Consider the following 24,785-nt stretch of genomic DNA (forward strand, 5'->3'; position numbering starts at 1 on the left):
TATTGAAAACTGTTTTAGATCAACCTACTGTTGTGTTCCTTTTTCTCACTTATCTGGATATTTTCCATATGTAGAACAAATGTAAGAGACATATACATACCTCAGCCCAGAACTCTGCATATATATCATTAGCTGTCAATCTGGTAACTGGCCACAACTTTGTTACAGAACATAGATCACAAGCTGTCATCATCAGACCAATCATACGATCCCTAGAATACAAGAATATGAAATTTGTTATTTAGATAAAGCTTTATGTTATTCTGTTTTGAAGCTTTTTGCGTGTCCTGTCATATATATGTCCAACAACAAACAAAAAGTACAGATTCTACAAAATACCTCCCACATAACTCCACCATCCCCCTTTGATATTAGCTCATTGATAATTCATCACATGAATCATATTTGTAACATATCACTCTTATTCAGTTCAGTAGCTTATACTATTGAAAAATGGCTCAATTCAAGAGCAGCCAAGTGAAAAATTTGATGGCTGACCCAAGCAAGTGTAAATAAATGTAGTGTTTCAAGGAAGATCATGCTATAATTGATTTATAGCATACATTATCCACTTTTGAGAAAAATTATGTCCCGTGATTTATACCTGTTGTATTTGTGAAGTTTTTAAGCAATTATTATATCTGACTTGGTACTATACTAAAACGTCCCTTTGTATTTTAACTATTATATGATCCTAGTCTGTTTTGAACATGTGTTAGTAGTAAATTAGAATTTTGTTTGTGTTAATAGCCTGTCTTTTTATTGTAAGGTAGATTAATTTAGGGCCATACATATAACGTGTAGGAAATATGAGCAAAATGAAGATCTTTCATAATTATGCAGAGATATAAACATTAAGTAGTCCAAGGATATCAGTGGTCAGGTATTTTCATTTTTAAACAGTAATATACATGCCCATTCTCGTATGAGTAAGTTTAGCCCAGAGCTCATTTTCTATTGTTAATTTACATAATGGCATGTCTACTCTTGGAAATTTATCAAAATATCTGTTTTGTAATAATTATTTCAGAATTGCTATTTTGGTAAATTTCCAAGCCCTAAGAAGGACTTTTCAGTTCTTGGGACATTCTCAGGGTTGCCATCAGGAGGGTAAATCCACTTTTGTTGCTTTTGAAGTGGGCTTGGGAAGCAATGGGGATAGAGGAACTTGTTGCTTTCCCTGAGTTTCAAGATACTACAATGATGGGTGCTAAAAGAAACAGCCAAGGTGGAAATATTTTTATTCTTTACATGGTGAGGAAGCTTGTTCCAGAGTGTTTTCCATTCAAGTAACAGTTTTGCCCCAGTGTAAGACATACAGAGGGACTGAAAACTGGTCAAACTGGGATTTTCCACAGGAAACTCACTCTCTCGCTCAATCATTTTGAAAAGTTTTGTCAGACTGTGCTACTTTGGTTTGGAGGGGTGGAATGTGTCTGTGTGGTGCTTTGGGTTTGTTTGTTTTTAATAGGTTTTTGGGCCTTTGTAATTTACAGGTATTTGTAATTAAGGACATATGTTGGAATTGCACATCTGAATTGAGAATTTATGGCAAATATATATCATAAATGTTTAATGTAATTATTGCTAATGACAATTAAAATGTTATAAAGCACAAAAACATGAATAATTTGAAACACCCTGTATTACCCGAAACCAATTCAGAGAGTTAACTGATTAGAATCTGAGATACTAGGAGAAAGTAGGGGCTAAAATATTTAAATACCTTTTTACATGTCACAAAAATGCTGCACGTTCATATTGTGATAAGTAATGTTCATTCTGTTGTATCCTCTCATACGTGATTAAAAATACTTAATTAAAAAACTGCATCTATCCTATTTTGTTTTATCCAGAAATTTTAAATTTCAAAGGTTAATGCAAAAATGCTTTGAGTATATATTTCTGAGTTTAGTTATGTTGAAAGGTACTTGTGATCTTTTGTGCTTTCAGCTGACCAAATTCTGAAGTACTTGGCTCAAGAGTCCATTCTCCCCTATACCAAATATTTTAATATGGTGTAGCGGTAGTGCTCAGATTTTTATTTTGGCAGGGATGAAAAAACATCCCATACAATCTCTGTGTTTTGCATGCCCAAAAGTAATACATACATAGATTTAATCCAACTCACTCTGTCAAGCAAAACCTTAATAGTGACCTCAGCAATCTTAAAGCAGAGTAAATGGACTGTGTGGCAGTCAGATGTGTCAATCTGTTGATTCAAGAGAGTATGAGATCACTATCAAGATTTGGCATGACAGACCAAGCTGGGTAAAGTTGGGGTATGTACTGCTTTTCAGTATGTGCTGGAGGTAGAACAAATGCCTTATAGAATGTGGTGTAGATTATGTGAAAGTGGCAAAAGAGATTGGAGACTTTTCCCTTAATTCTTATTTTCATGCTTTCAAGGATTTAGGTAGGTGAGGTGAATCCTGGTGCAACTTAGGTTTTGTTTAGGCATGCAAGTGTGAATGTATATTCTAAAACCTGATGTTTCTGTGGTCTAAATCTCAAGGATAAGGGGGCTGATTCTCCTCTCACTAACCCCGGGTTTCCAACCAGTATAACTCTACTGATGTCAATGCAGCTATTCATTATTTACACTGGCATGGGAGGAGAATCAGGCCTTAGGGCTAAAAGTATTTTTATATTAACTGTATGAATAGGTAATCCCCGTTAGAAGGATTAATTGGTTTTAACTAGAGTCGGCTCAGGCACTTAGGTCCTGATCCTGCAAACACTTATGTATGTGCATAATTTCACAAATATGCATAATCCCCTTGAAGTCAATGAGACAGGTGTAAAGTTAAGCATGTGTGTAAGAATTTGCAGAATTGGGGCCTGAGTTACTAATGAACTCCTCAATAGGAACAGTTTGAAGGCAATGAAATGTCAGTGTGATAGATTTAAACATAAAGTATCTGAACACTGTAAATTGCCCTTTTATAGCTGGAATACTATATTTGTGCATCTATATTTGCTCATAGAGCTTACTCTGTGTAAAGAACAAGATATTGTGTGCATGGTAAAAGTTCTCATCTTAATTCTTCTTTGTTGTCATTTGCAGAAACAAGGTTCTTTCTTCAAGTTATGAATGTTTGCTTGTTTGCTTTACCTATGTGCTTGGTTTTTAAGGTTTAAGGCTCCTGTCTGATGCAGTTCTTCCAGCTGTTTTCTGTTTCCAAAGTACAGGGCAAGATCTGTGGCAATGATGGCTTTGCGGATGATCTCCAGGACCTGCTCGTACTCGCTGGAGCTCAGTTTGGAGAAGATATTGTGACCTTCCAGCTACAAAAAAAATAAAAAATAAAACCAATAAAAAGCACAAGCTCTAATTTTGAGATGATTCATGGAGGATATGTCCATCAAGGCTATTAGCCAGGATGGGCAGGAATGGTGTCTGTAGCCTCTGTTTGCCAGAAGCTGGGAATGAGCGACAGGGGATGGATCACTTGATGATTACCTGTTCTGTTCATTCCCTCTGGGGCACCTGGCACTGGCCACTGTTGGATGACAGGATACTGGGCTAGATGGACCCTTGGTCTGAGCCAGTAGGGCCATTCTTATGTTCTTCTTATTCCTATATTTATTTATCAGTTTATAACAGTTTTACAGCCCACTAAGGATTTTTGTATTTTATAAATGAAACCATGAACAGCATGAAACATGCTTTGATATTTTCTTTTTAAAAGGTTAACATGGAGCTGTTGCTATGATTGAAATGCTGCTCTGTGTTTAGGACTCAAAGACACGCTGTCTCTCACAATACTCAGATCATAGATCCCTATTTTTTGCTGTAGTACAGCCTACCGTGATTAGCCCAATCCATTGTCATAAACAAACATATTATCTCTATTATGAATCTTAAATTTGCACTCCATTTATTTCTGAACTCTTCATTTCCCCTAAGTTTGCAAATGAATTTACATTGTGGGCCAAAGTTTAAAAATTAGGAACAAGTATCTGCATGTGTCTAACATGTACACAAATAACAAATGTGCAAGTTCAAACCAGAGGTTTGGTCTCTTACATTGTCAGATGCGTGAATAACTGGGCATTTGCCCACTTTAGTACCTGAACTGCACACAAATTAGGCACTTGAAATATTTACATGCATCTAACTTTGAAGATCTAGCCCTGTGACCTTCCCTAAAGATATGTCCTGATGCTGGAAGGTGCTGGGTACCTACTGCAAAGTACTGAGTGCCCCACCAGCCCTGGAGCTGATGGTTCTCAGCACTTCTCAAGCCCAATGTTTGCTTGTTTGGGTTTTTATTTATTAATTTTTTTTTTAACACTCCTCTCTCCTTCTAAATGGAGAAAGCTCTCTGAAAGCGTAGGGGACAATTTCCTGGTGCAAGTGCTAGATGAGCCAACTGGGGGGGAGCTTTTCTTGACCTACTGCTCACAAACAGGGAAGAATTAGTGGGGGAAGCAAAAGTGGATGGGAATCTGGGAGGCAGTGACCATGAGATGGTCGAGTTCAGGATCCTGACACAGGGAAGAAAGGTAAGCAGCAGGATACGGACCCTGGACTTCAGGAAAGCAGACTTTGACTCCCTCAGGGAGCGGATGCGTAGGATCCCCTGGGGGACTAACATGAAAGGGAAAGGAGTCCAGGAGAGCTGGCTGTATTTCAAGGAATCCCTGTTGAGGTTACAGGGATTTTGACACTGTCTCCCACAGTATTCTTGTCAGCAAGTTAAAGAAGTATGGGCTGGATGAATATACTATAAGGTGGGTAGAAAGTTGGCTAGATTGTCGGGCTCAACGGGTAGTGATCAATGGCTCCATGTCTAGTTGGCAGCCGGTGTCAAGTGGAGTGCCCCAGGGGTCGGTCCTGGGGCCGGTTTTGTTCAATATCTTCATAAATGATCTGGAGGATGGTGTGGATTGCACTCTTAGCAAATTTGCGGATGATACTAAACTGGGAGGAGTGGTAGATACGTTGGAGGGCAGAGATAGGATACAGAGGGACCTGGACAAATTGGAGGATTGGGCCAAAAGAAACCTGATGAGGTTCAATAAGGATAAATGCAGGGTCCTGCACTTAGGACGGAAGAACCCAATGCACAGCTACAGACTAGGGACCGAATGGCTAGGCAGCAGTTCTGCGGAAAAGGACCTAGGGGTTACAGTGAACGAGAAGCTGGATATGAGTCAGCAGTGTGCCCTTGTTGTCAAGAAGGCCAATGGCATTTTGGGATGTATAAGTAGGGGCATAGTGAGCAGATCGAGGGACGTGATCGTTCCCCTCTATTCGACATTGGTGAGGCCTCATCTGGAGTACTGTGTCCAGTTTTGGGCCCCACACTACAAGGATGTGGATAAATTGGAGAGAGTCCAGTGAAGGGCAACAAAAATGATTAGGGGTCTGGAACACATGACTTATGAGGAGAGGCTGAGGGAACTGGGATTGTTTAGTCTGCAGAAGAGAAGAATGAGGGGGGATTTGATAGCTGCTTTCAACTACCTGAGAGGTGGTTCCAGAGAGGATGGTTCTAGACTATTCTCAGTGGTAGAAGATGACAGGACAAGGAGTAATGGTCTCAAGTTGCAGTGGGGGAGGTTTAGGTTGGATATTAGGAAAAAAATTTTCACTAGGAGGGTGGTGAAACACTGGAATGCGTTACCTAGGGAGGTGGTGGAATCTCCTTCCTTAGAAGTTTTTAAGGTCAGGCTTGACAAAGCCCTGGCTGGGATGATTTAACTGGGGATTGGTCCTGCTTTGAGCAGGGGGTTGGACTAGATGACCTCCTGAGGTCCCTTCCAACCCTGATATTCTATGATTCTATGATATAGGGACAAACCATCCCGATGAGTCGAAAGAATAGTAAATATGGCAGGCGACCAGCTTGGCTTAATGGTGAAATCGTAGCGGATCTTAAACATAAAAAAGAAGCTTACAAGAAGTGTAAGGTTGGACATATGACCAGGGAAGAGTATAAAAATATTGCTCGGGCATGTAGGAATGAAATCAGGAGGGCCAAATCGCACCTGGAGCTGCAGCTAGCAAGAAATGTCAAGAGTAACAAGAAGGGTTTCTTCAGGTATGTTGGCAACAAGAAGAAAGCCAAGGAAAGTGTGGGCCCCTTACTGAATGAGGGAGGCAACCTAGTGACAGAGGATGTGGAAAAAGCTAATGTGCTCAATGCTTTTTTTGCCTCTGTCTTCACTAACAAGGACAGCTCCCAGACTGCTACGCTGGGCATCGCAACATGGGGAGTAGATGGCCAGCCCTCTGTGGAGAAAGAGGTGGTTAGGGACTATTTAGAAAAGCTGGACGTGCACAAGTCCATGGGGCCGGACTAGTTGCATCCGAGAGTGCTAAAGGAATTGGCGGATGTGATTGCAGAGCCATTGGCCATTATCTTTGAAAACTCGTGGCGAACGGGGGAAGTCCCAGATGACTGGAAAAAGGCTAATGTAGTGCCAATCTTTAAAAAAGGGAAGAAGGAGGATCCTGGGAACTACAGGCCAGTCAGCCTCACCTCAGTCCCCGGAAAAATCATGGAGCAGGTCCTCAAGGAATCAATCCTGAAGCACTTACATGAGAGGAAAGTGATCAGGAACAGTCAGCATGGATTCACCAAGGGAAGGTCATGCCTGACTAATCTAATCGCCTTCTATGATGAGATTACTGATTCTGTGGATGAAGGGAAAGCAGTGGATGTATTGTTTCTTGACTTTAGCAAAGCTTTTGACACGGTCTCCCACAGTATTCTTGTCAGCAAGTTAAAGAAGTATGGGCTGGATGAATGTACTATAAGGTGGGTAGAAAGTTGGCTAGATTGTCGGGCTCAACGGGTAGTGATCAATGGCTCCATGTCTAGTTGGCAGCCGGTGTCAAGTGGAGTGCCCCAGGGGTCGGTCCTGGGGCCGGTTTTGTTCAATATCTTCATAAATGATCTGGAGGATGGTGTGGATTGCACTCTTAGCAAATTTGCGGATGATACTAAACTGGGAGGAGTGGTAGATACGTTGGAGGGCAGAGATAGGATACAGAGGGACCTGGACAAATTGGAGGATTGGGCCAAAAGAAACCTGATGAGGTTCAATAAGGATAAGTGCAGGGTCCTGCACTTAGGACGGAAGAACCCAATGCACAGCTACAGACTAGGGACCGAATGGCTAGGCAGCAGTTCTGCGGAAAAGGACCTAGGGGTTACAGTGGACGAGAAGCTGGATATGAGTCAGCAGTGTGCCCTTGTTGCCAAGAAGGCCAATGGCATTTTGGGATGTATAAGTAGGGGCATAGTGAGCAGATCGAGGGACGTGATCGTTCCCCTCTATTCGACATTGGTGAGGCCTCATCTGGAGTACTGTGTCCAGTTTTGGGCCCCACGCTACAAGAAGGATGTGGATAAATTGGAGAGAGTCCAGCAAAGGGCAACAAAAATGATTAGGGGTCTGGAACACATGATTTATGAGGAGAGGCTGAGGGAACTGGGATTGTTTAGTCTCCAGAAGAGAAGAATGAGGGGGGATTTGATAGCTGCTTTCAACTACCTGAGAGGTGGTTCCAAAGAGGATGGTTCTAGACAATTCTCAGTGGTAGAAGAGGACAGAACAAGGAGTAATGGTCTCAAGTTGCAGTGGGGGAGGTTTAGGTTGGATATTAGGAAAAACTTTTTCACTAGGAGGGTGGTGAAACACTGGAATGCGTTACCTAGGGAGGTGGTGGAATCTCCTTCCTTAGAAGTTTTTAAGGTCAGGCTTGACAAAGCCCTGGCTGGGATGATTTAATTGGGGATTGGTCCTGCTTTGAGCAGGGGGTTGGACTAGATGACCTCCTGAGGTCCCTTCCAACCCTGATATTCTATGATTCTATGATTCTAAAGTTGAAGAAATTACTAGGCAGAAATACATTTTAACAAAACGTTTCCCAGCAGTTCTACAAAGCACTCCCACTTACAGCTGGCTTGGGAGCCTGGGATTCCCAGCCTGATCCAGAGTGCTGAGCTGCCACTAGCCTGGCAAACTGGCTTGGGATTTCTTCCTGAAGATAACAGGAGTGTTTTAATAGTGCTCAGTGTATGCACAATATTTAATATGGATAAAGAAATATCTAGTTACTGTAACAAAGTTATTGCAATTTGATTAAAGTGCCCTAAATGAAATGTAATTAATATTCATTAGCAGATGCAATTTCCTCTTTCAAAACCAAGTTAGGTACAGTATTTTCATGTGTGTATACTTAGGGAAAGGCAGCTTTGTTTAAGAATGAGCTGACTTATGAACTAGAGAGAATAATGTCTTACACCATGGAGACTGTGGAAACATGCCATGCTTCATGCCCTTTCCATTTTTGCTATTATTAAACCATATGTAATGAACAATATCCATATATGGTAACCGCTGGTGAAAGCTACACCATATAGTTAGAAAACTCTGCACTATCCAATGTTTTTCTCCTTTTGGAAACAATTAATTAAAGGTCTTGCTAAAGCCCAGAGGGGGCAGGAAGAAAAAAGGATGAACCAGCTAAATCAAGGTGCACACATTCACAAACAGAAAACATAAAAAATACATTAAACTTGGATGTGCTTCAACATTTCACTGCCACTTGTACAGAACATAACCAAAAGCCTCCCTGCCTTTTGTCAAGATTTTCCATAAGGATAAGTTGTTCGAAAACAATTCTTATTGGTGCAAATAAAATAGACTTGTTTTTGCCCATCATAGGGAATGTGAGCTTTATTTTCTAACATTTTGCTTGGACAAATAGATTTATTGTGAATAATGAAGAGAAAATACAATTAATTTGTGTCTCAATGATCCCTTGACAATGTCCCAAGTCATGGTACAGGATGTTTCAAGAAACTTACTTTAATCCATCGTCAGCACTCCAGTGCCAGACAATGTTTAGCAGTAGTTCTCCTAGTCTGGATTTTTGGCATTGATTTTTTCCTACTCTTGCTGCATGATCACTATTAATATACTACAAGTTCTATTACTAAGGTTATACCGTGGCACAACACCACAGGGTATCCAGTAGGCACCTCTTAGGACCTCAGAAGTTACAATATCAGGAACATTAACATGACCAGATGGTTATGACTGTTTCTACACAGAGTATTTACCTACAAAAACTGGTTGGTTTCTTATCTACTAATGGAAGTTGCCATTTTGGATATGCCATTTATGTTTCTGAACACTATGTGGAATGCATGCCTGCTGATAAGATTTGATTCTTTCCAGGATCAGCTAAAACTGGTAACTGGAATACTCTATATTTATACAAAATAAGTAGGGCTGTCAATTAATCATAGTTAACTCAAGCAATTAATGCAAAACAAATTAACTAGATTTAAAAAAATAGTCACAATTAACTGTATTTTTAATCACACTGTTAAACAATAATAGAATACCAATTTAAATTTATTATAAATATTTTGGATGCTTTTCTGTAATTTCAAATATATTGATTTCAATTACAATACAGGATACAAAGTGTACAGTACTCACTTATATTATTTTATTACAAATATTTGCACTGTTAAAAGATAAACAAAAGATATAATATTTTTCAATTCATCTCATACAAGAACTGTAGTGTAATCCCTTTATCGGGAAAGTGCAACTTACAAATGTAGAATTATTTTTTTACATAACTGCACTCAAAAATAGAACAATGTAAAACGTTAGAGCCTTCAAGTCCACTCAGTCCTACACTTGGTATTCTGTGTTGTAATTGAAATCAACATATCTGAAAATGTAGAAAAACATCTAAAAATATTTATAATAAATTTAAATTGGTATTCTACTATTGTTTAACAGTGCAATTAAAACTGTGATTAATCACAACTTTTTTAAAATCGCATGACTGTGATTATTTTTTTAATCATTTGACAGCCCTAAAAATAAGTATGGCATAAACCTATGTTTATGATGGTTGAAACAAATAACTATAAAGTTCTAATTAATGTAATGTTTTTACTATTTATTCTGCTGACACACAAGGCCAGATCCCCTAGCTCTGGTTGGTGCTAGTCTAAGAAGGTTCCCTGATCCTGGGGCCATCCAGTCCCTAGTGCAAAACGGAGCAACCTAAAGGCTGCTTTATATGACACTGGCCAACAGTGACCCCAAGTGACCATTCTGGCTGCCAGTATTTTAGCCTACACAGTAGCATCCTTGCCATGTCCCATTTCCCAAAACACCACCCCATGCCCAACTGCCAGGGCTAGGATGTGGCATAGGAGCAGCTACGGTGGATCTATGCAACTCAGGGATTCCACCACACAGGGGAAACCCCAAATAGGTCATTAAAGTACAGATTTAAGTTTGCTTTGCACTGCCAGAGTGGTACAAAGAAGTTTTAATAGGCCTGAGTTTCTTGCTCACTGTATATAAACTCATTTGAAAAACAAATACTAAAAATCTAATGCCATACTAACACTGATGGACTCATTTACACCCTCCTAAATGAAGGAACATTAAGAGTTAAGGCTTACACTCTGTGATGGCCTCCATGTATATGATTCCTAAAAATATGAATCACATGATGTGCTTATGAATGTGATACAGAACATGTGTTTTTATGAATAGCTGATAAGATATTTAAGAAAATAAATATGTCCCCCTTGAAAGACCAGGAAGAGAAAAAAGTTAGCAAGGGATGAAAGACACAGTACCATGTAAAGGGTGTGTATAGGGAATGTGTACACCAAAATGAAAAACAGTGAGCACAGAAATCATAATGGACTAGGAGCTATTTTTGTAGCTATGAGGTCTCTCTCTCTTTCCAATTCAACATCAGTTTATTTTTAATGAATAACAAAATATCTGTGTGTTATCACTAAGTTTAACTTTCATGAAATTGGTTAGCACGCTCTGTGGTAACTTTGTATTAACTCAACACACAAAGGCACTACTTCATATTATGGACCCACCGGCATGCAAAATTTAATATTTAAAACAGTTATTTTTAAATCAAGAAGAACAAGAAAGCATATGAAAACAATCAAACTATTATGTACATTTTTCCATGCATGCCAAATATTATGTTTGCTCCTAGGTAAAAGATGCATATGCATTTAAAGCCATGCATTTAATTCTCCCAGGAATTTATCACAGCAGATTGCTATAACTCTGCAATAGAATGAAATAAAAGACTAATAAGCACTGTTGCCAATTCTTGTGGCTTTATTGTAAGTCTCAAATTTGGTCATTTTAGGTATGTCTACACTGTAATCCAACATGTGTTTACCTATGCCAGAATGGCTAAAAACAGCAATGCAGGTGCAGTGATGCAGACTTTAGTGCAGGCTGGACAAGCACCCCAGGGACCCTGGGTACCTACTTGCATTGCTAGCCCATGCTGAAGCCCGTGCTGTGGCATCCACCTGCCATTTTAGCCATGCTAGTGTGGGTAAAGCCAGCGTAAGTCTACCTGAGTTGCAACCACATCTCAGGCTGCAGTGTAGACCTACTCTTTCTTGAAGCATCAGCTGCTAGAATCATCTGACAATATGGGAATCTCAGGGAATTTTTCATTTAAAAAACAAGTACGTTTCTAGGTCTTCACTGCTAGAGAAAAAAACATCAAAACATGACCCAGGTGCGTCCTAAAGCCTCAGAAACCAGATAGCAAATAAAAAGAACTCAATTGTTTATATTTTTAAAAATCTATGTGGTTTTATGGAAATCTCAAGATTTTGGGGATGGAGGGGTTGACTCCTGATTTTTAACGCTTAGGGTTTGGTAATAGTGGAATACAGGCTTGCGGTAATAAACTGTGGCAACATCCCTTGCAAATATTTTTATTTTCTAGACTAGCACTACAAATCTAGTAATGAAATTAAACATGCTTAAAAATAGCTATTAAGAAATGCTGAGTCTACTACATTCACTACTATGATTCTAAGATGAGCATTCAGTAATCCTACCTGCAGAATGGCCACTGTCTGAGAGAAGTGGTGTTGCTCCATAGTCGAGGTGGAATAAAGAGCTGCCAGAGGGTGATCAAATTTCTGAAGGTAGCTGTTGCTGTAACCCCTGTGATCCAGGTCATGACACAAGCATGCAACTAGGAGACCTTTTCGCTAAAGAAATGTGTGAGGCAAACAAAAGGAAAATATAAGAAGTGAAGAGATGCATTTCCCTGTCTCTAGGTTTCACTTTAATCTCTTTAAATATTGTACAGTCACACTACAATATATAAATTAAAAAGAAACCAAATGGCAGTTTTTCACTCTATGCAATGAATTTTTGATGCTCTCAATTTTCCATTTTATTAGTACGACTGTTTCAGGTTTCCTGTTTAAAGTATGTTTTCTTGGTATTCTAAACTCTTTGTAGTTGTCCACCAGATGCACAGACTATAGCATGTTTCTGAGAAGATCTGTTTTATCACAGAAGTTACACAGGGTGTAAACATATCTGGCCAAATTGTTCTCATTAGATCCATGAACTGAGCTTGACCTTCTCACTTGTGTGTGTATATCAACTACCTGCCCCCAGATCCACTGAGGAGTTTCCAGGGGTCCAGGAGTCTGTGTGGGGGGAGGAGGATGAAGGAGTCAGGGAACATACATCATTCCACCCAGTACCCATCTATCAATTTACTAAACAATTAAATACTGGCTGTGGCTGTATTAATCGGATAGTGGAAACCCTTCTGTGCTGGAGAAGAAGAACTGTGTGGGAAAAGTTCCCACAAGCTGGGGAAGTCCAGGAGAGAAGCAGGAGGCCCAAGAGCCAGTGCAGATAGTTACTGAGAGTCAACCTACTGTTTCTTCAGTATTAGGCAAACCCTGTTCCAAATGGAAAAATATGGAAGAAACTCCAGGAGGGGGACTTTGCAGAATTACAGAATACACTTACATATTCCAGAGGAGGGGTAACTGGGCCCATTTTTGTTAGGTGTTTATGTGTGTGTATGTATATGTATGTATGTATGTCTGTGTGTGATGGTCCAAAGACAGGGTGGAGAAAAGCAACAAATTTATACTTCCTCTGAAGACAAACTGCTACATTCTACACCCAGCCTGAGCTCTGCTCAGACACAGAAAAGGGGGAGGCATGAGGAGCAGGTTATTTCTAGGAGCGGCTCTAATTTACACCAGTAGTGTAAGGTCCACCTTATTCCAGTAGAGAACTGGGAGTAGAGAGGAGCAAAGTGGATTTAGCAGACCAGAGAGAATCCAGCCCAAAGATTCTATGGCTTGGAAGGGATCATTGTTTATTTAATGGGATTTAACAGCAAACTAACAATTTAATAACAAGCTAACCTTGTTTTGTTTTTTTATCATCACATTTTAAAAAAAATTGGTCTGTCTGTTCTTAAATTACAGGAAGGCAACACAAGGAAGCTAATTAGTTTCAGATTATTTTTCTCATACAAGTTGGGCAATGATAGTACATAGAATTACATTTTTATATTGCAGGCTCTCTCTCTACCATATAGACAAATTGCATTTGATTGAATTTTATTTAAAAATTCTTATTTGAACTAGAATACTAGTGTCACCTTCTGAGGTGCAATCCAGACTGGTGAAGAGTTGTGTCACCTTCTACCCTGTGACCCTGAGTACCTCAGAATGCCTTGCTGCTGTAGCTCTCTGCCTAGGACACCCACAATTAGCAACAACCATGAGCGCTATGTCTACGCATTGGGCAGCCCTCATCCAAAGCTTTGGATCCTGGAGCTTGCCTGCAATACTACAGACTTCCATGGCTCTCCACCAGCCTTAGTTAACAACTGGTAAGGTGATGCCATGCTCCAACCCCAGCCCTAAATTTTTCCAAAACATGTGATCTGAACTGTCCTGGAACAATCAGAGGAATCAGAGTAGCAGCCGTGTTCGTCTGTATCCGCAAAAAGAAAAGGAGTACTTGTGGCACCTTAGAGACCAACAAATTTATCTGAGCATAAGCTTTCGTGAGCTACAGCTCACTTCATCGGATGCATGCAGTGGAAAATACAGTGGGGAGATTTTATATACACAGAGAACATGAAACAATGGGTGTTACCATACATACTACTCTACTTGCGCTACATTGATAAAATCTTCATCATCTGGACCCATGGAAAAGAAGCCCTTGAGGAATTCAACCATGATTTCAACAATTTCCATCCCACCATTAACCTCAGCCTGGACCAGTCCACACAAGAGATCCACTTCCTGGACACTACGGTGCTAATAAGCGTTGGTCACATAAACACTATCCTATACCGGAAACCTACTGACCGCTATTCCTACCTACATGCCTACAGCTTTCATCCAGACCACACCACATGATCCATTGTCTACAGCCAAGCTCTACGATACAACCGCATTTGCTCCAACCCCTCAGACAGAGACAAACACCTACAAGATCTCTATAAGTGTTCTTACAACTACAATACCCACCTGCTGAAGTGAAGAAACAGATTGACAGAGCCAGAAGAGTACCCAGAAGTTACCTACTACAGGACAGGCCCAACAAAGAAAATAACAGAACGCCACAAGCCATTACCTTCAGCCTCCAACTAAAACCTCTCCAATGCATTATCAAGGATCTACAACCTATCCTGAAGGACGACCCATCACTCTCACAGATCTTGGGAGACAGGCCACTCCTTGCTTACAGACAGCCCCCCAACCTGAAGCAAATACTCACCAGCAACTACACACCACACAACAAAAACACTAACCCAGGAACCTATCCTTGCAACAAAGCCCATTGCCAACTGTGTCCACATACCTATTCAGGGGACACCATCATAGGGCCTAATCACATCAATCACACTATCAGAGGCTCATTCACCTGCACATCTACCAAGGTGACATATGCCATCATGTGCAAGCAATGCCCCTTTGCCATGTACACTGGTCAAACTGGCCAGTCTCTACGTAAAAGAATAAATGGACACAAAATCAGACATCAAGAATTATAACATTCAAAAACCAGTCGGAGAACACTTCAATCTCTTTGGTCACTCGATTACAGACCTAAAAGTGGCAATTCTTCAACAAAAAAGACTTAAAAAACAGACTCCAACGAGAGACTGCTGAATTGGAATTAATTTGCAAACAGGATACAATTAACTTAGGCTTGAATAAAGACTGGGAGTGGATGTGTCATTACACAAAGTAAAACTATTTCCCCATATTTATTTCCTCTCCCCAGCCCCCCACCCCCACTGTTCCTCACACATTCTTGTCAACTGCTGGAAATGGCCCACCTTGATTATCACTACAAAAGGTTCCACCCCCCCCCCCCGCTCTCCTGCTGATAATAGCTCACCTTACCTGATCACTCTTGTTACAGTGTGTATGGTAACACCCATTGATTCATGTTCTCTGTGTATATAAAATCTCCCCACTGTATTTTCCACTGCATGCAGCCAATGAAGCGAGCTGTAGCTCACGAAAGCTTATGCTCAAATAAATTTGTGTCTCTAAAGTGCCACAAGTACTCCTTTAATCAGAGGAATGTTAAGGTTCATTGCTCCTTTATAGGGTTACTATCCAACAGCAGTTACTTTAACTGGAGCTACCAAACAGTTCAGTTCAAACACAGCATTGGATTGGTTCACATGGAAAATAAAGCAAGCTTACTTCATTCCAAAGAGATAGATTTTAAGTGTGTACAAGTATAGGGATTAAAGCCAGAAATGGTAACAAGAGAAATAAAGATCAAAACGATTTCTAGTAATTAAAACTTAACAAGTTAGACTTGGTTCAAGGTAAAATCCTTACCAAACCTTTCCATCAAGATGGCTGACCAAACCCCAAGGTCAGGACCTATCCCCCAAAGCCAAATGGCTGGTACCTTTGTCTTCTGAGTAACTACCTTCTATCAAAAACTGCAACAGGAAAGGAGACAAGGGCAGATGTAGACGGGGAGGGGCAGAGTTGAGAAGGGTCTTGAAGGATAACAATTTTTATTATTACATGTGTTAGGTTCTTTCCAAACACAGAGGATGAGAGAATCTGTGCACTGAATAGAATATACTCTGACTACTGAGGCTATTCTGAACCCTTTGTTTCCTATGCTACCATGAAATTAAAACAAATATTAAAAGACGCTTTTGCTATATAAATAAAAAGAGAACAAGAAAATAACTGGAGCCACTTTGCAGCGAGGAAGGGTAGAGACTAAGGATTATTTAGTTATGACCCAAAAGCTAAAGGAATACTTTGCCTCCATTTTCAGTAAGGATACTAATGTGGAATATGGGGGCAAAGGCAGGTTGGCAAATGGGTGTGAGTAAACAGAAATGCAAATGGTCTTATTTAAACTCAAACAGCTTCATATGTTCATGTTGTGGTGACTGGCTAAACTCCATCCCAGAATACTGAAAGAATTGGCACATAACATTTTAAGTCTGGTAGCAAGGATTTTTAATAAATCTGTCAAATTGGGGGTGGTACCATATGACTGGAGAACAGTAAAAGTAGTACCTATATTTAAGAAAGGGAAAAAAGGTGATCTGGACAACTGCAAACATGTTAGTCTGACAGCACTAGTATGCAAGGCTTGAGAACAAATTTTGAGGGGAAAAATCATTAAAGATGTGGAGGTAAATGAAAAATGGGATACAATGCAATGTGGGTTTACCAAAGGTAGGTTGTGTCAAACTAATCTGATATCTTTCTTTAACTGATATCTTGGAACTCAATAAAGCATTTGACATGGTATCCCATGGGAAATTATTAGTTAAACTGAAGAAAATGGGGATTAGTACAAGAACTGTAAGGTGGGTAAGGAACTGGCTAATGGGGAGATAACAGATTCACCTAAAGGGGAACTATGAGCTGGACAGAGGTTACTGGTGGAGTTTCTCAAGGATTGGTGTTGGGACATAACTTATTTAATGTTTTCATTAATGACCTTGGCACAAAAAGGAGGAAGTACTAATAAAATTTGCTGATGACACAAAGTTGGGAGGCATTATAAATCCAGAGGAGGATCAGAATGTGATACCAGAAGAATTGGATGACCTTGAAGACTGCAGTAAGAGAAATCGGATAAAAATTAATAGTACAAAGTTCAAAGTCATGCAATTAGGAGCTAACAGCAAGAATTTATGTTCTAAACTGGGGAATCATCAGTTGAAAACAACAGATGAGGAGAAAGACCTGCGTGCATTAGTCAACTCCTTGATGACTATGAGCCATCAATGTGATCAGGCAATGAAAAAGGTAAAGGCAATCCTAGAATGTAAGAGGCAAGGTATTTCTAGTAGAGAGAATTAAAATATATTTCTTCATGTCTAAATATTAGTGACATTGTAGCAGAATTTTTGGAAGCCTTCTTGATCCATTGCTAGCTTCAAGCACTCAGCCACTGACCTCCTAGGGATCTGCTGCACACCATCTACCCACCTCCTTGCTGGTTGTCCCCTACTGCAATGACCTGCCACCATTCCTTCCATAATAATGTTCTCAAGTTTATTTCCATCTCTACGCCTGATGTGATCAAAATACATAGGTTTGCACCTGCTGATATCTGACAGCAGTGTCCGCTTCTCTCCAATAATGAAATGTAATAAAAAGGTGGAAGAGTTGAATCATGCAGGGAAGGAAACTGGAATCCACCCTCTGTACTTTCTCCCACAAGAAGTATCCAGTAGAGATAGGGAAGTATTAATGCCATTTTACAAGACACTGTAAGACCTCATCTGGAATACTGTGTACAATTCTGATTGCCCATGTTGAAGAAAGATTAACTTAAACTGGAACAGGTGCAGAGAAGGACCAATAGGAGGATTAGGGGAACTGTGGATCCATCTTACGAGAGCAGACTGAAAGAGTTTGGCTTGTTTAGTTTAGCAAAATGAAGGTTGAGAGCGGTTTACTCTCTGTAAATACATCTGGGGGTAGGCACTAGGGAAGGAGAAGAGCTATTTAAACTAAAGGACAATGTTGGCCCAAGAACAAATGGTTATACATTGGCCATGAATGAATTTAAGCTGGAAATTAGAAGACTGTGTCTAACCATCAGGAGTGAGATTCTGGAACAGCCTCCCAATAGCAGAAGTGGGAACAAGTTGCCTACGATAGCAAGGGACTGCACCCAATTACCCAGGGGGTCCCTTCCAGGCTTATGATCCTCTGAAGCAGGGGAAGACACAATTCTCTGTGAAAAACCACTGCATTTTATAGTGAAATTTGTGCAAAAAAAGTATTATGCTTTGCACTGACTTCAAATGGGAATTTTGCATGCATAGAGAACAACAGGCCCATAATTTGGATGCCGTTTTTCTTTTTTAAGTCGTTAACCGAAATACCACCCAAATGAAATGCTGTATTTTGGGCAAAGAATCTCTCTCTGAGTAAGACCAAATTATTTTTGTCAAAGTTCTGAGAGGTTGAAAATATATAAATAAACCCAACCGTCCCCCTCCCCCAAGAAATCCCCACATCAACCAATACACACTTGTAAATCTGAACCCTAGAACTGTTGTCTTGAGGATGGAAGAATTCCCAACCTAAGAACTACATTTTGAAATCTTATATGGCATGGATTCCATCTAAATCAACTGCTGAAGTAAAAACATTTTGTTCTTTCAGATCTAGAAATTATTTCTTGCACGGTATTAAAATTCTGAACAACCATCATCATGCTGTGTAAGAATTCTAATTTTAGTTGGCTTAAAGATCATTCTTCATGACTGTAAGCATTATTATGGTAATTTTATCCATCCTGATCTGCATCTGAATTATACAGAAAGCAAGCTTTAACTTAGAGAAAGAACACCTTGCTTTAAAAGAATATATAGGGGCTTTTTTCTTTTACAGAGTTTGCCATTAGAAAGTCAACATTTACACACAATTACCAAACAGTGATACCAGATATCACATTATTTCCTGTATTTAGAACAGCTGCAGCGTTGCTGATAACACTGTGTGGCAAATATGGATAAATGCTGACTTTTTAATGGTAATCACTGTATGGGAAAGTGCCATCTTGAGGACACCGCTGTGAGTATATAAAGGCCAAATTTTATGGAAAAGCCCATAAAGAATAAGTTTACAGAAAAACTCAAAGCAAAACAATAACAGAGGAAAGATACTGTACATATTTCCAGGACATTTGACACCTTCCTTCCTTGCTCAGAATGACATTGCTGTCTGAGTTATGAGGTTTTATGAGAGTACTATAGTCCCCATGCTTACCTCCAGGTCTGTGAAAAGCCCTTGGTTGTTCTGAAGTATGGCATACATACAATGTGCAACTGTAATTGCATGCTTCCAGTTGTGATAGGGCACACGGCGATAGTTCTTCTTTACAGACATAGTAAAACGACATAGCTTTTCAAGTTCAAAGCTTCAAAGAAAAAATTGGTGAGAGAGAAGAAATAAAATGGAAAAAATGAGAATAATTCTATTTCATCCCAAAATAACCCACTCTTTATAACAAAAAATATATGATTTGGTTCCCTTTCTAAGATCTGTTAGAATTATGAAACTTTTAGATTCCAATAGTCATTGAGTACAAATCCAGGATGGTGGTCTGATTTTGGTCTGCCATCTTCTGATGCAGACCATCTTCCCAAGTAACTCTCAGGGTTCATTTGAACAAAACCCTCAGAATCCCTGACTGTTGCTTTCTTAAACAGGTATCCACTGCTAATAATCTCAAGAGAAATAATGAGTTTAAAGTGGACTATGTTTGTCGAGAAAACATAACAATTTTTCCTTTTTTTCTTCTTCTTTGATACATTTTACTCTAGAACTTCATAGTAATTGTTGGAGCATGTAGTGGCTCCAGAAATAGTCTCATTGGCTTTTTTACTGGGTTATTGTCACTCAAACATAATTGACGTCCTCTGACCATAATCCATGTCTCAATCTATATAGTTTGAGGGGCTATTTTATTTAAGGAAACTTATCTCTAAGCCTGCTTACCTACCATGCATGCTTAAAATAGACTGGTGGTCAAAAGAAATTGGAGGTGGGGAGCAGTAGTAAAAAGGACTGTTAAATCAGCATTATGTGATTAAGCATAAGCACGCAGCATTAAGAATATCTACCAGCATCGCTGTTTCTGACTGTCAGCATATTTATGTGGCCCTTGTCACAAAAGTGTATGAGTGTCTCACAATCATTAATGGATTTTCTCCACATAACACTCCTGCAAGGTAGCAGGAAGCAGTATCCCTATTGTTACACAATGGAAATTTAGGCGTAGAATAGTTTAAAGGTAAAATTTTCAAAAGCCCCTGCATGACCTGTCAAAGGTCACAGAGGAAATCTGTTGAACCCAAGTTTTTGAATTAAACCCAAGTCTCCTGATTTCCAGTTCTGTGCTCTTTCAAACTGACCACTCTTCCAACCTATTTTAGCAGTTTCTTTGAAACTGAGGTGTTGTTCTATAGCAGAATTTCTTGTACATTACATTAACTAGTTACTATACTGATACTGTTTGAGTGTCTAAAAATGGAGGTTACTTCCTTCCTTCAAGATAGGTGGTCCCTATCTGTATTCCACATGGGCATGTGAACCCACGAAAGGAATACACATGGAAACCAGCACTCAAAGAAGAAATGGCAGTTACTGTAACTAAAGGTTCTTCGAGATGTGTGGTCCCTATCTGTATTCCACTCGGAGGTATGCATGTGCGTGTGGAATACACAAAGGGTCCAGCACTCAAAGAAGAACTAAAACTTTGATTATATATAATTATTAATAATAATAGTAATAATAATAATAATATACATTTCATACATCATCCTTCACTCAAGTTTAAATGCCTGGGTATTGCAATGTATGTTATATGCATGATTACCAACCACATGGTGAGTCCTTCAATATTATGGTTGAACATGCAAAGTTAAGGATGAAGTGGACACATTAATCATAAACCCCTTCCTTTTGGTTAGTGTGGATTGACTGTCTGACCTCATCTGGGTGAGTTCTCTTTGGGTTTGTTACTCTTTTATATAGTGGCAGTATTAATGTCCTGGTTTTACAGTGTACATGGGCTGAAAAAACAGCTAAATGGTTCTGACCTATCATGTAAAAATGTAAACACATTTACTATAGGAAGCTATTTAGACAGAAAAATATAGTACTTCATGCTTATTGTTTACTATTATAACATTTACAGAACTTTAGCCTTCCATCAGAAAAAAAACTGGAGGCATATTGTCTTTCACAAAATCTTTAGTATTTTTTCTTCTCTTTTTTAAATTCCAGAGGTTTCAGCCAAACATTTTCAAACATTTGTTAAAAATATTCTTTGAAATAGGATATTCCTCAGAATATATATATTATAATGATCACTTCCATTCTGTTCAAATACCTGTCCATGCCTATTTACTTTCAGAAACTACTAACGGACAGGACAATCACCACCAAAAGCAAAATCACCACAGAGAGAATACCTCAGCCTAGAATATAACTATTCCCTCTACTGCTGTGCTCTCGTTAGAGGGCAGCACTACATCACTTCTTATTGGGAGCAAGCAAGGAATTGTCACTGGGAGTTGCAGCTCTTTCTCTACACTCCCTCTCTGTGGACAGCTTAACAGCTACACTCTACCCTTTACACAGGACTGCGCCTAATGGTGTAATTCTAGTCCTCAATAAGCTCAGCATCTAAATGCAATGTTAAGACAGCTGCAGACTTTGTTTTGGAGAGATAAGAAGCTTTTTTCTCTCTCTATATATATATATTTTTAAAAATATAAGAAACTTCAAAATAATAAATATGTTTGGATGGCTTGAAGGATTCCAGGCCTTCCAATCTTGACAGTATTCCTTTGAAAATATTTTTTCTCACATTTATTTATTTTTTAAAAATATCTGTGGGCTGAGACTCACTAAGCAAAGTTTCAACTTGGTGCAATTTTTTCCACAGCACATTGAAACCTCCTGGAAAACAAAGTTTAGAATAGAAGCAATTTAGGAGTAAATTGAGCTCTCATCTCTGGAACCAAAGACTTCTGACATTGGAAACAAGGTGATTTTTCTGTGAAGCAGGGTGCTGTATTTAAGAGGGGCTACTGCTCATCCACTTTGCAGCATGGAGGCAGAAGGGAGCAGAATGCATCAGGAATGGGGCCAGAAGAGCCATTCATGTCTTCTATTCCTGTCCACTGTTGTTGAATGCTAGATAAGGTTCTAATCGATAACATCTTTTTAGACACTATTTAAATAATATTTTAAACTAATTCAGCAGCTATATTTTGAAATCCTGTGTAGATGAACCTTAGGTCTCCTTTACTATTGAGAGGTCCTGTTATGTTGCCATCATCCTTCTCATTGAGGAGCAGCTGATGCATCTGCACTCAGAACCGAGCAATGATGCTGTTTACTCAAAGGGCCATTGTCCAATGGAAAGAGTTCCCTCACTTGGAACTGAGCTCACTGACCCCACAACATCCCCAGCCCTACCAGCTGAGGAACAAAAACTGGGTCTGGAAATCCAATTTGCTTAATAGATTCCTGTGTAGACAAGGTATACTATGTTGCTAAAAAAAAAAATATCCAAGCATGAGGAGTTTGATTACAACGTTCAGTAAAAGAAAAATAAAATAATAATAATAATCACAGAACCAAAATAATAGGGATGAAAAATACTTGTAATTCATACCAGGTTGCACCACAGGACTGGTGGACCATGTAGACAAAAATGGCTGGCCAGACATCCTCGTAGGGACCGATATCAAAGTGGTATCTGACATAAAGAATATTTAAGTTCAGCAGCAGGAAATATCCTTTAATTCTTATTATACTTAGACTAAAAACTGCTAGATGACATGCTCACCTGACAGCAGAGTCTTGTTTCTGACCATACACACTATATTGACTTTGTCGACCAGATCCTCAGCTGGTGCAAGTTGGTGTAGTTCAACTGACTTCAATGGAGCTATGAAGATTTACATCAGCTCAGGACCTGGCCTTATTGCTTAATAGAAACATCCTCCCCTTTCCCTTTTCAAGGGAACTATATCGTTTAAAGAATGAGTCAGAGAGCTCATCAGAATCTTCTTTGTTGAATTAGGATAATGAGGGGAGTTATAATGTCATTCAAAAGTATTCAAACTCAAATTAATCCTTCGCCACAAAAAGCTGTAAGGCTGGCTCATATTTAATGAGAAATTCACTGGTGTTTTCAGGGCTGGTTGAAATCAATTACTTATTTCAAGAACTGGATGCAACTTCCACCAGGTTTCATTTTTGTAGTGAAAAACATTAGCTTTTACTATTTAATAGAAACTAAATAAAAATGTCAAAATTTAAGGATTTAATACTGTATTTTTATGCTTCATTAGTTGATGTTCCCCCCTGCCCACCCATATCAACATTCACAGCCTCATGTTGGGGGCTAGCATAGCAGAGCTGCTTGTCCTTCCAATATTAATTACCTCCTTTCATTGCACCTGATGTGCTGAAATGTTCTATTTACGTCCCATTGAATCTAACCAAATGTTAGAGTGTCTGTGATACACTGAACAGCACAGCGGGTGTCAGATCTGAAAGTAGCTGAATTGTTTGGAAAACGATTACCTGTGTTCAGATTCTAAAACAATGGGAGTTTGTGTTTCCAAAAAGAAAGCCTGCCATATTTAAAAGTAAAAATCATTTTGTTGAGGAGGTGCGTTATATAATATCATTCAACAAAACATTAAAAATTATACTGCAAAGAACTATCCTACATTAACGCTTAATCCTGAAAACTGCTGAGCACTCCAACAATCAAAGCACTTAAGCACATATTTAACTTTAATCATGAGTAGTCCCAGTTAAACTTAAGCACATGCATGCATGCCTTGCTGGATTGGAGCCAGAGTGCTCAATGCTTTGCATCACTGAGAGTTTGTATTTTCATTTTTTTGTGGTTTACTTTTTATATGATCAGAAAGTCGGGTCTCCCTTTCTTGGTTTCTCGTGGAAGCCTCATTCACTACAGGAGAACTGGTAGGATTAGGATAGCAGAGATCCCATGCAAACAAAGCCTAATTAATAGAACTTTTTTCTCTACATTCCTTCGGCTTGATTTACTGTTGCTGTGCAAAATGTATAATTATTTACATGTGTGCAAAATGGATGCAAAATGCTTCTACTCTGATTAGGTAACATTTTACATCTGTGTTACACTTTGTACAGATATAATGAGGTGCAAGGTAATTCAAAATCAATCCCAATAGCTTTAGGATGTTTCTTTGATAACAATTTCCACAAACCCTCTGCTGTACATGGAAAATTTAACTTCATGAGCAAAATACAGGTTATAGCTGCTGTTGAAATGACAAAAGACTCACAGTTCAATTTCTTTGCAGATGTGGGTAGGGAGTGTGCAGTTCATGAGATTTTGCCATTCTTCTGCTGTACAAATACTGTGATAGGACAGCTTCTCCATCGTTACACGATAAATACACTCTGAATGGCGAATTCTGTGGTACATCTGAAAGAACAATCGTTATTCATTAACACTGGACTTCGGTTACAAAGATAATGCCTGTTTCCCTCAAGATCAAACATTTATTCTTAAGAATAAAGGCTTACATTTTCAAAACTGACTAGTTATTTTGGATGCCTGACCTGACACATTTTATAAGAGCCAGATGTTACGAAGGTGAAAACTTAGCACTTCTGAAAATCAGGTCCTTTCCCTTTAAGGCAGGGGTGGGCAAACTTTTTGGCCCAAGGGCCACATTGGCGTTGCAAAACTTTATGGAGTGCCGGGTAGGGAAGGCTGTGCCTCCCCAAACAGCCTGGCCTCCACCCCCTATCCGCCCCCTCCCACTTCCTGCCCCCTGTCTGCCCCCGTCAGAATCCCCAACCCATCCAACGCTCCTTGTCCCCTGACCGCCCCCTCCCGGACCCCACAGGCTATCCAAC

The 24,785-nt window shown here is 39.4% G+C and overlaps 1 protein-coding gene across 2 annotated transcripts in view; it reads right to left on the reverse strand.

Moving 5' to 3' along the window:
• Positions 1 to 24,785, reverse strand: part of PDE10A (phosphodiesterase 10A) — a 565,357-nt gene that overhangs the window by 18,376 nt on the left and 522,196 nt on the right. For both annotated transcript variants that reach the window (XM_074948747.1, XM_074948749.1), the window contains 6 exons: positions 24,206 to 24,348; positions 22,534 to 22,617; positions 19,113 to 19,263; positions 11,892 to 12,047; positions 3,116 to 3,288; positions 101 to 212 (listed from right to left, as the gene is read on the reverse strand). In XM_074948747.1, coding sequence (XP_074804848.1) covers positions 101 to 212; positions 3,116 to 3,288; positions 11,892 to 12,047; positions 19,113 to 19,263; positions 22,534 to 22,617; positions 24,206 to 24,348 — 819 coding nt within the window. The remainder of the gene's footprint in view (positions 1 to 100; positions 213 to 3,115; positions 3,289 to 11,891; positions 12,048 to 19,112; positions 19,264 to 22,533; positions 22,618 to 24,205; positions 24,349 to 24,785) is intronic.

The sequence above is a fragment of the Natator depressus genome, chromosome 3, assembly GCF_965152275.1.
Source record: "Natator depressus isolate rNatDep1 chromosome 3, rNatDep2.hap1, whole genome shotgun sequence".
In the NCBI taxonomy this organism is placed as follows: domain Eukaryota; kingdom Metazoa; phylum Chordata; order Testudines; family Cheloniidae; genus Natator; species Natator depressus.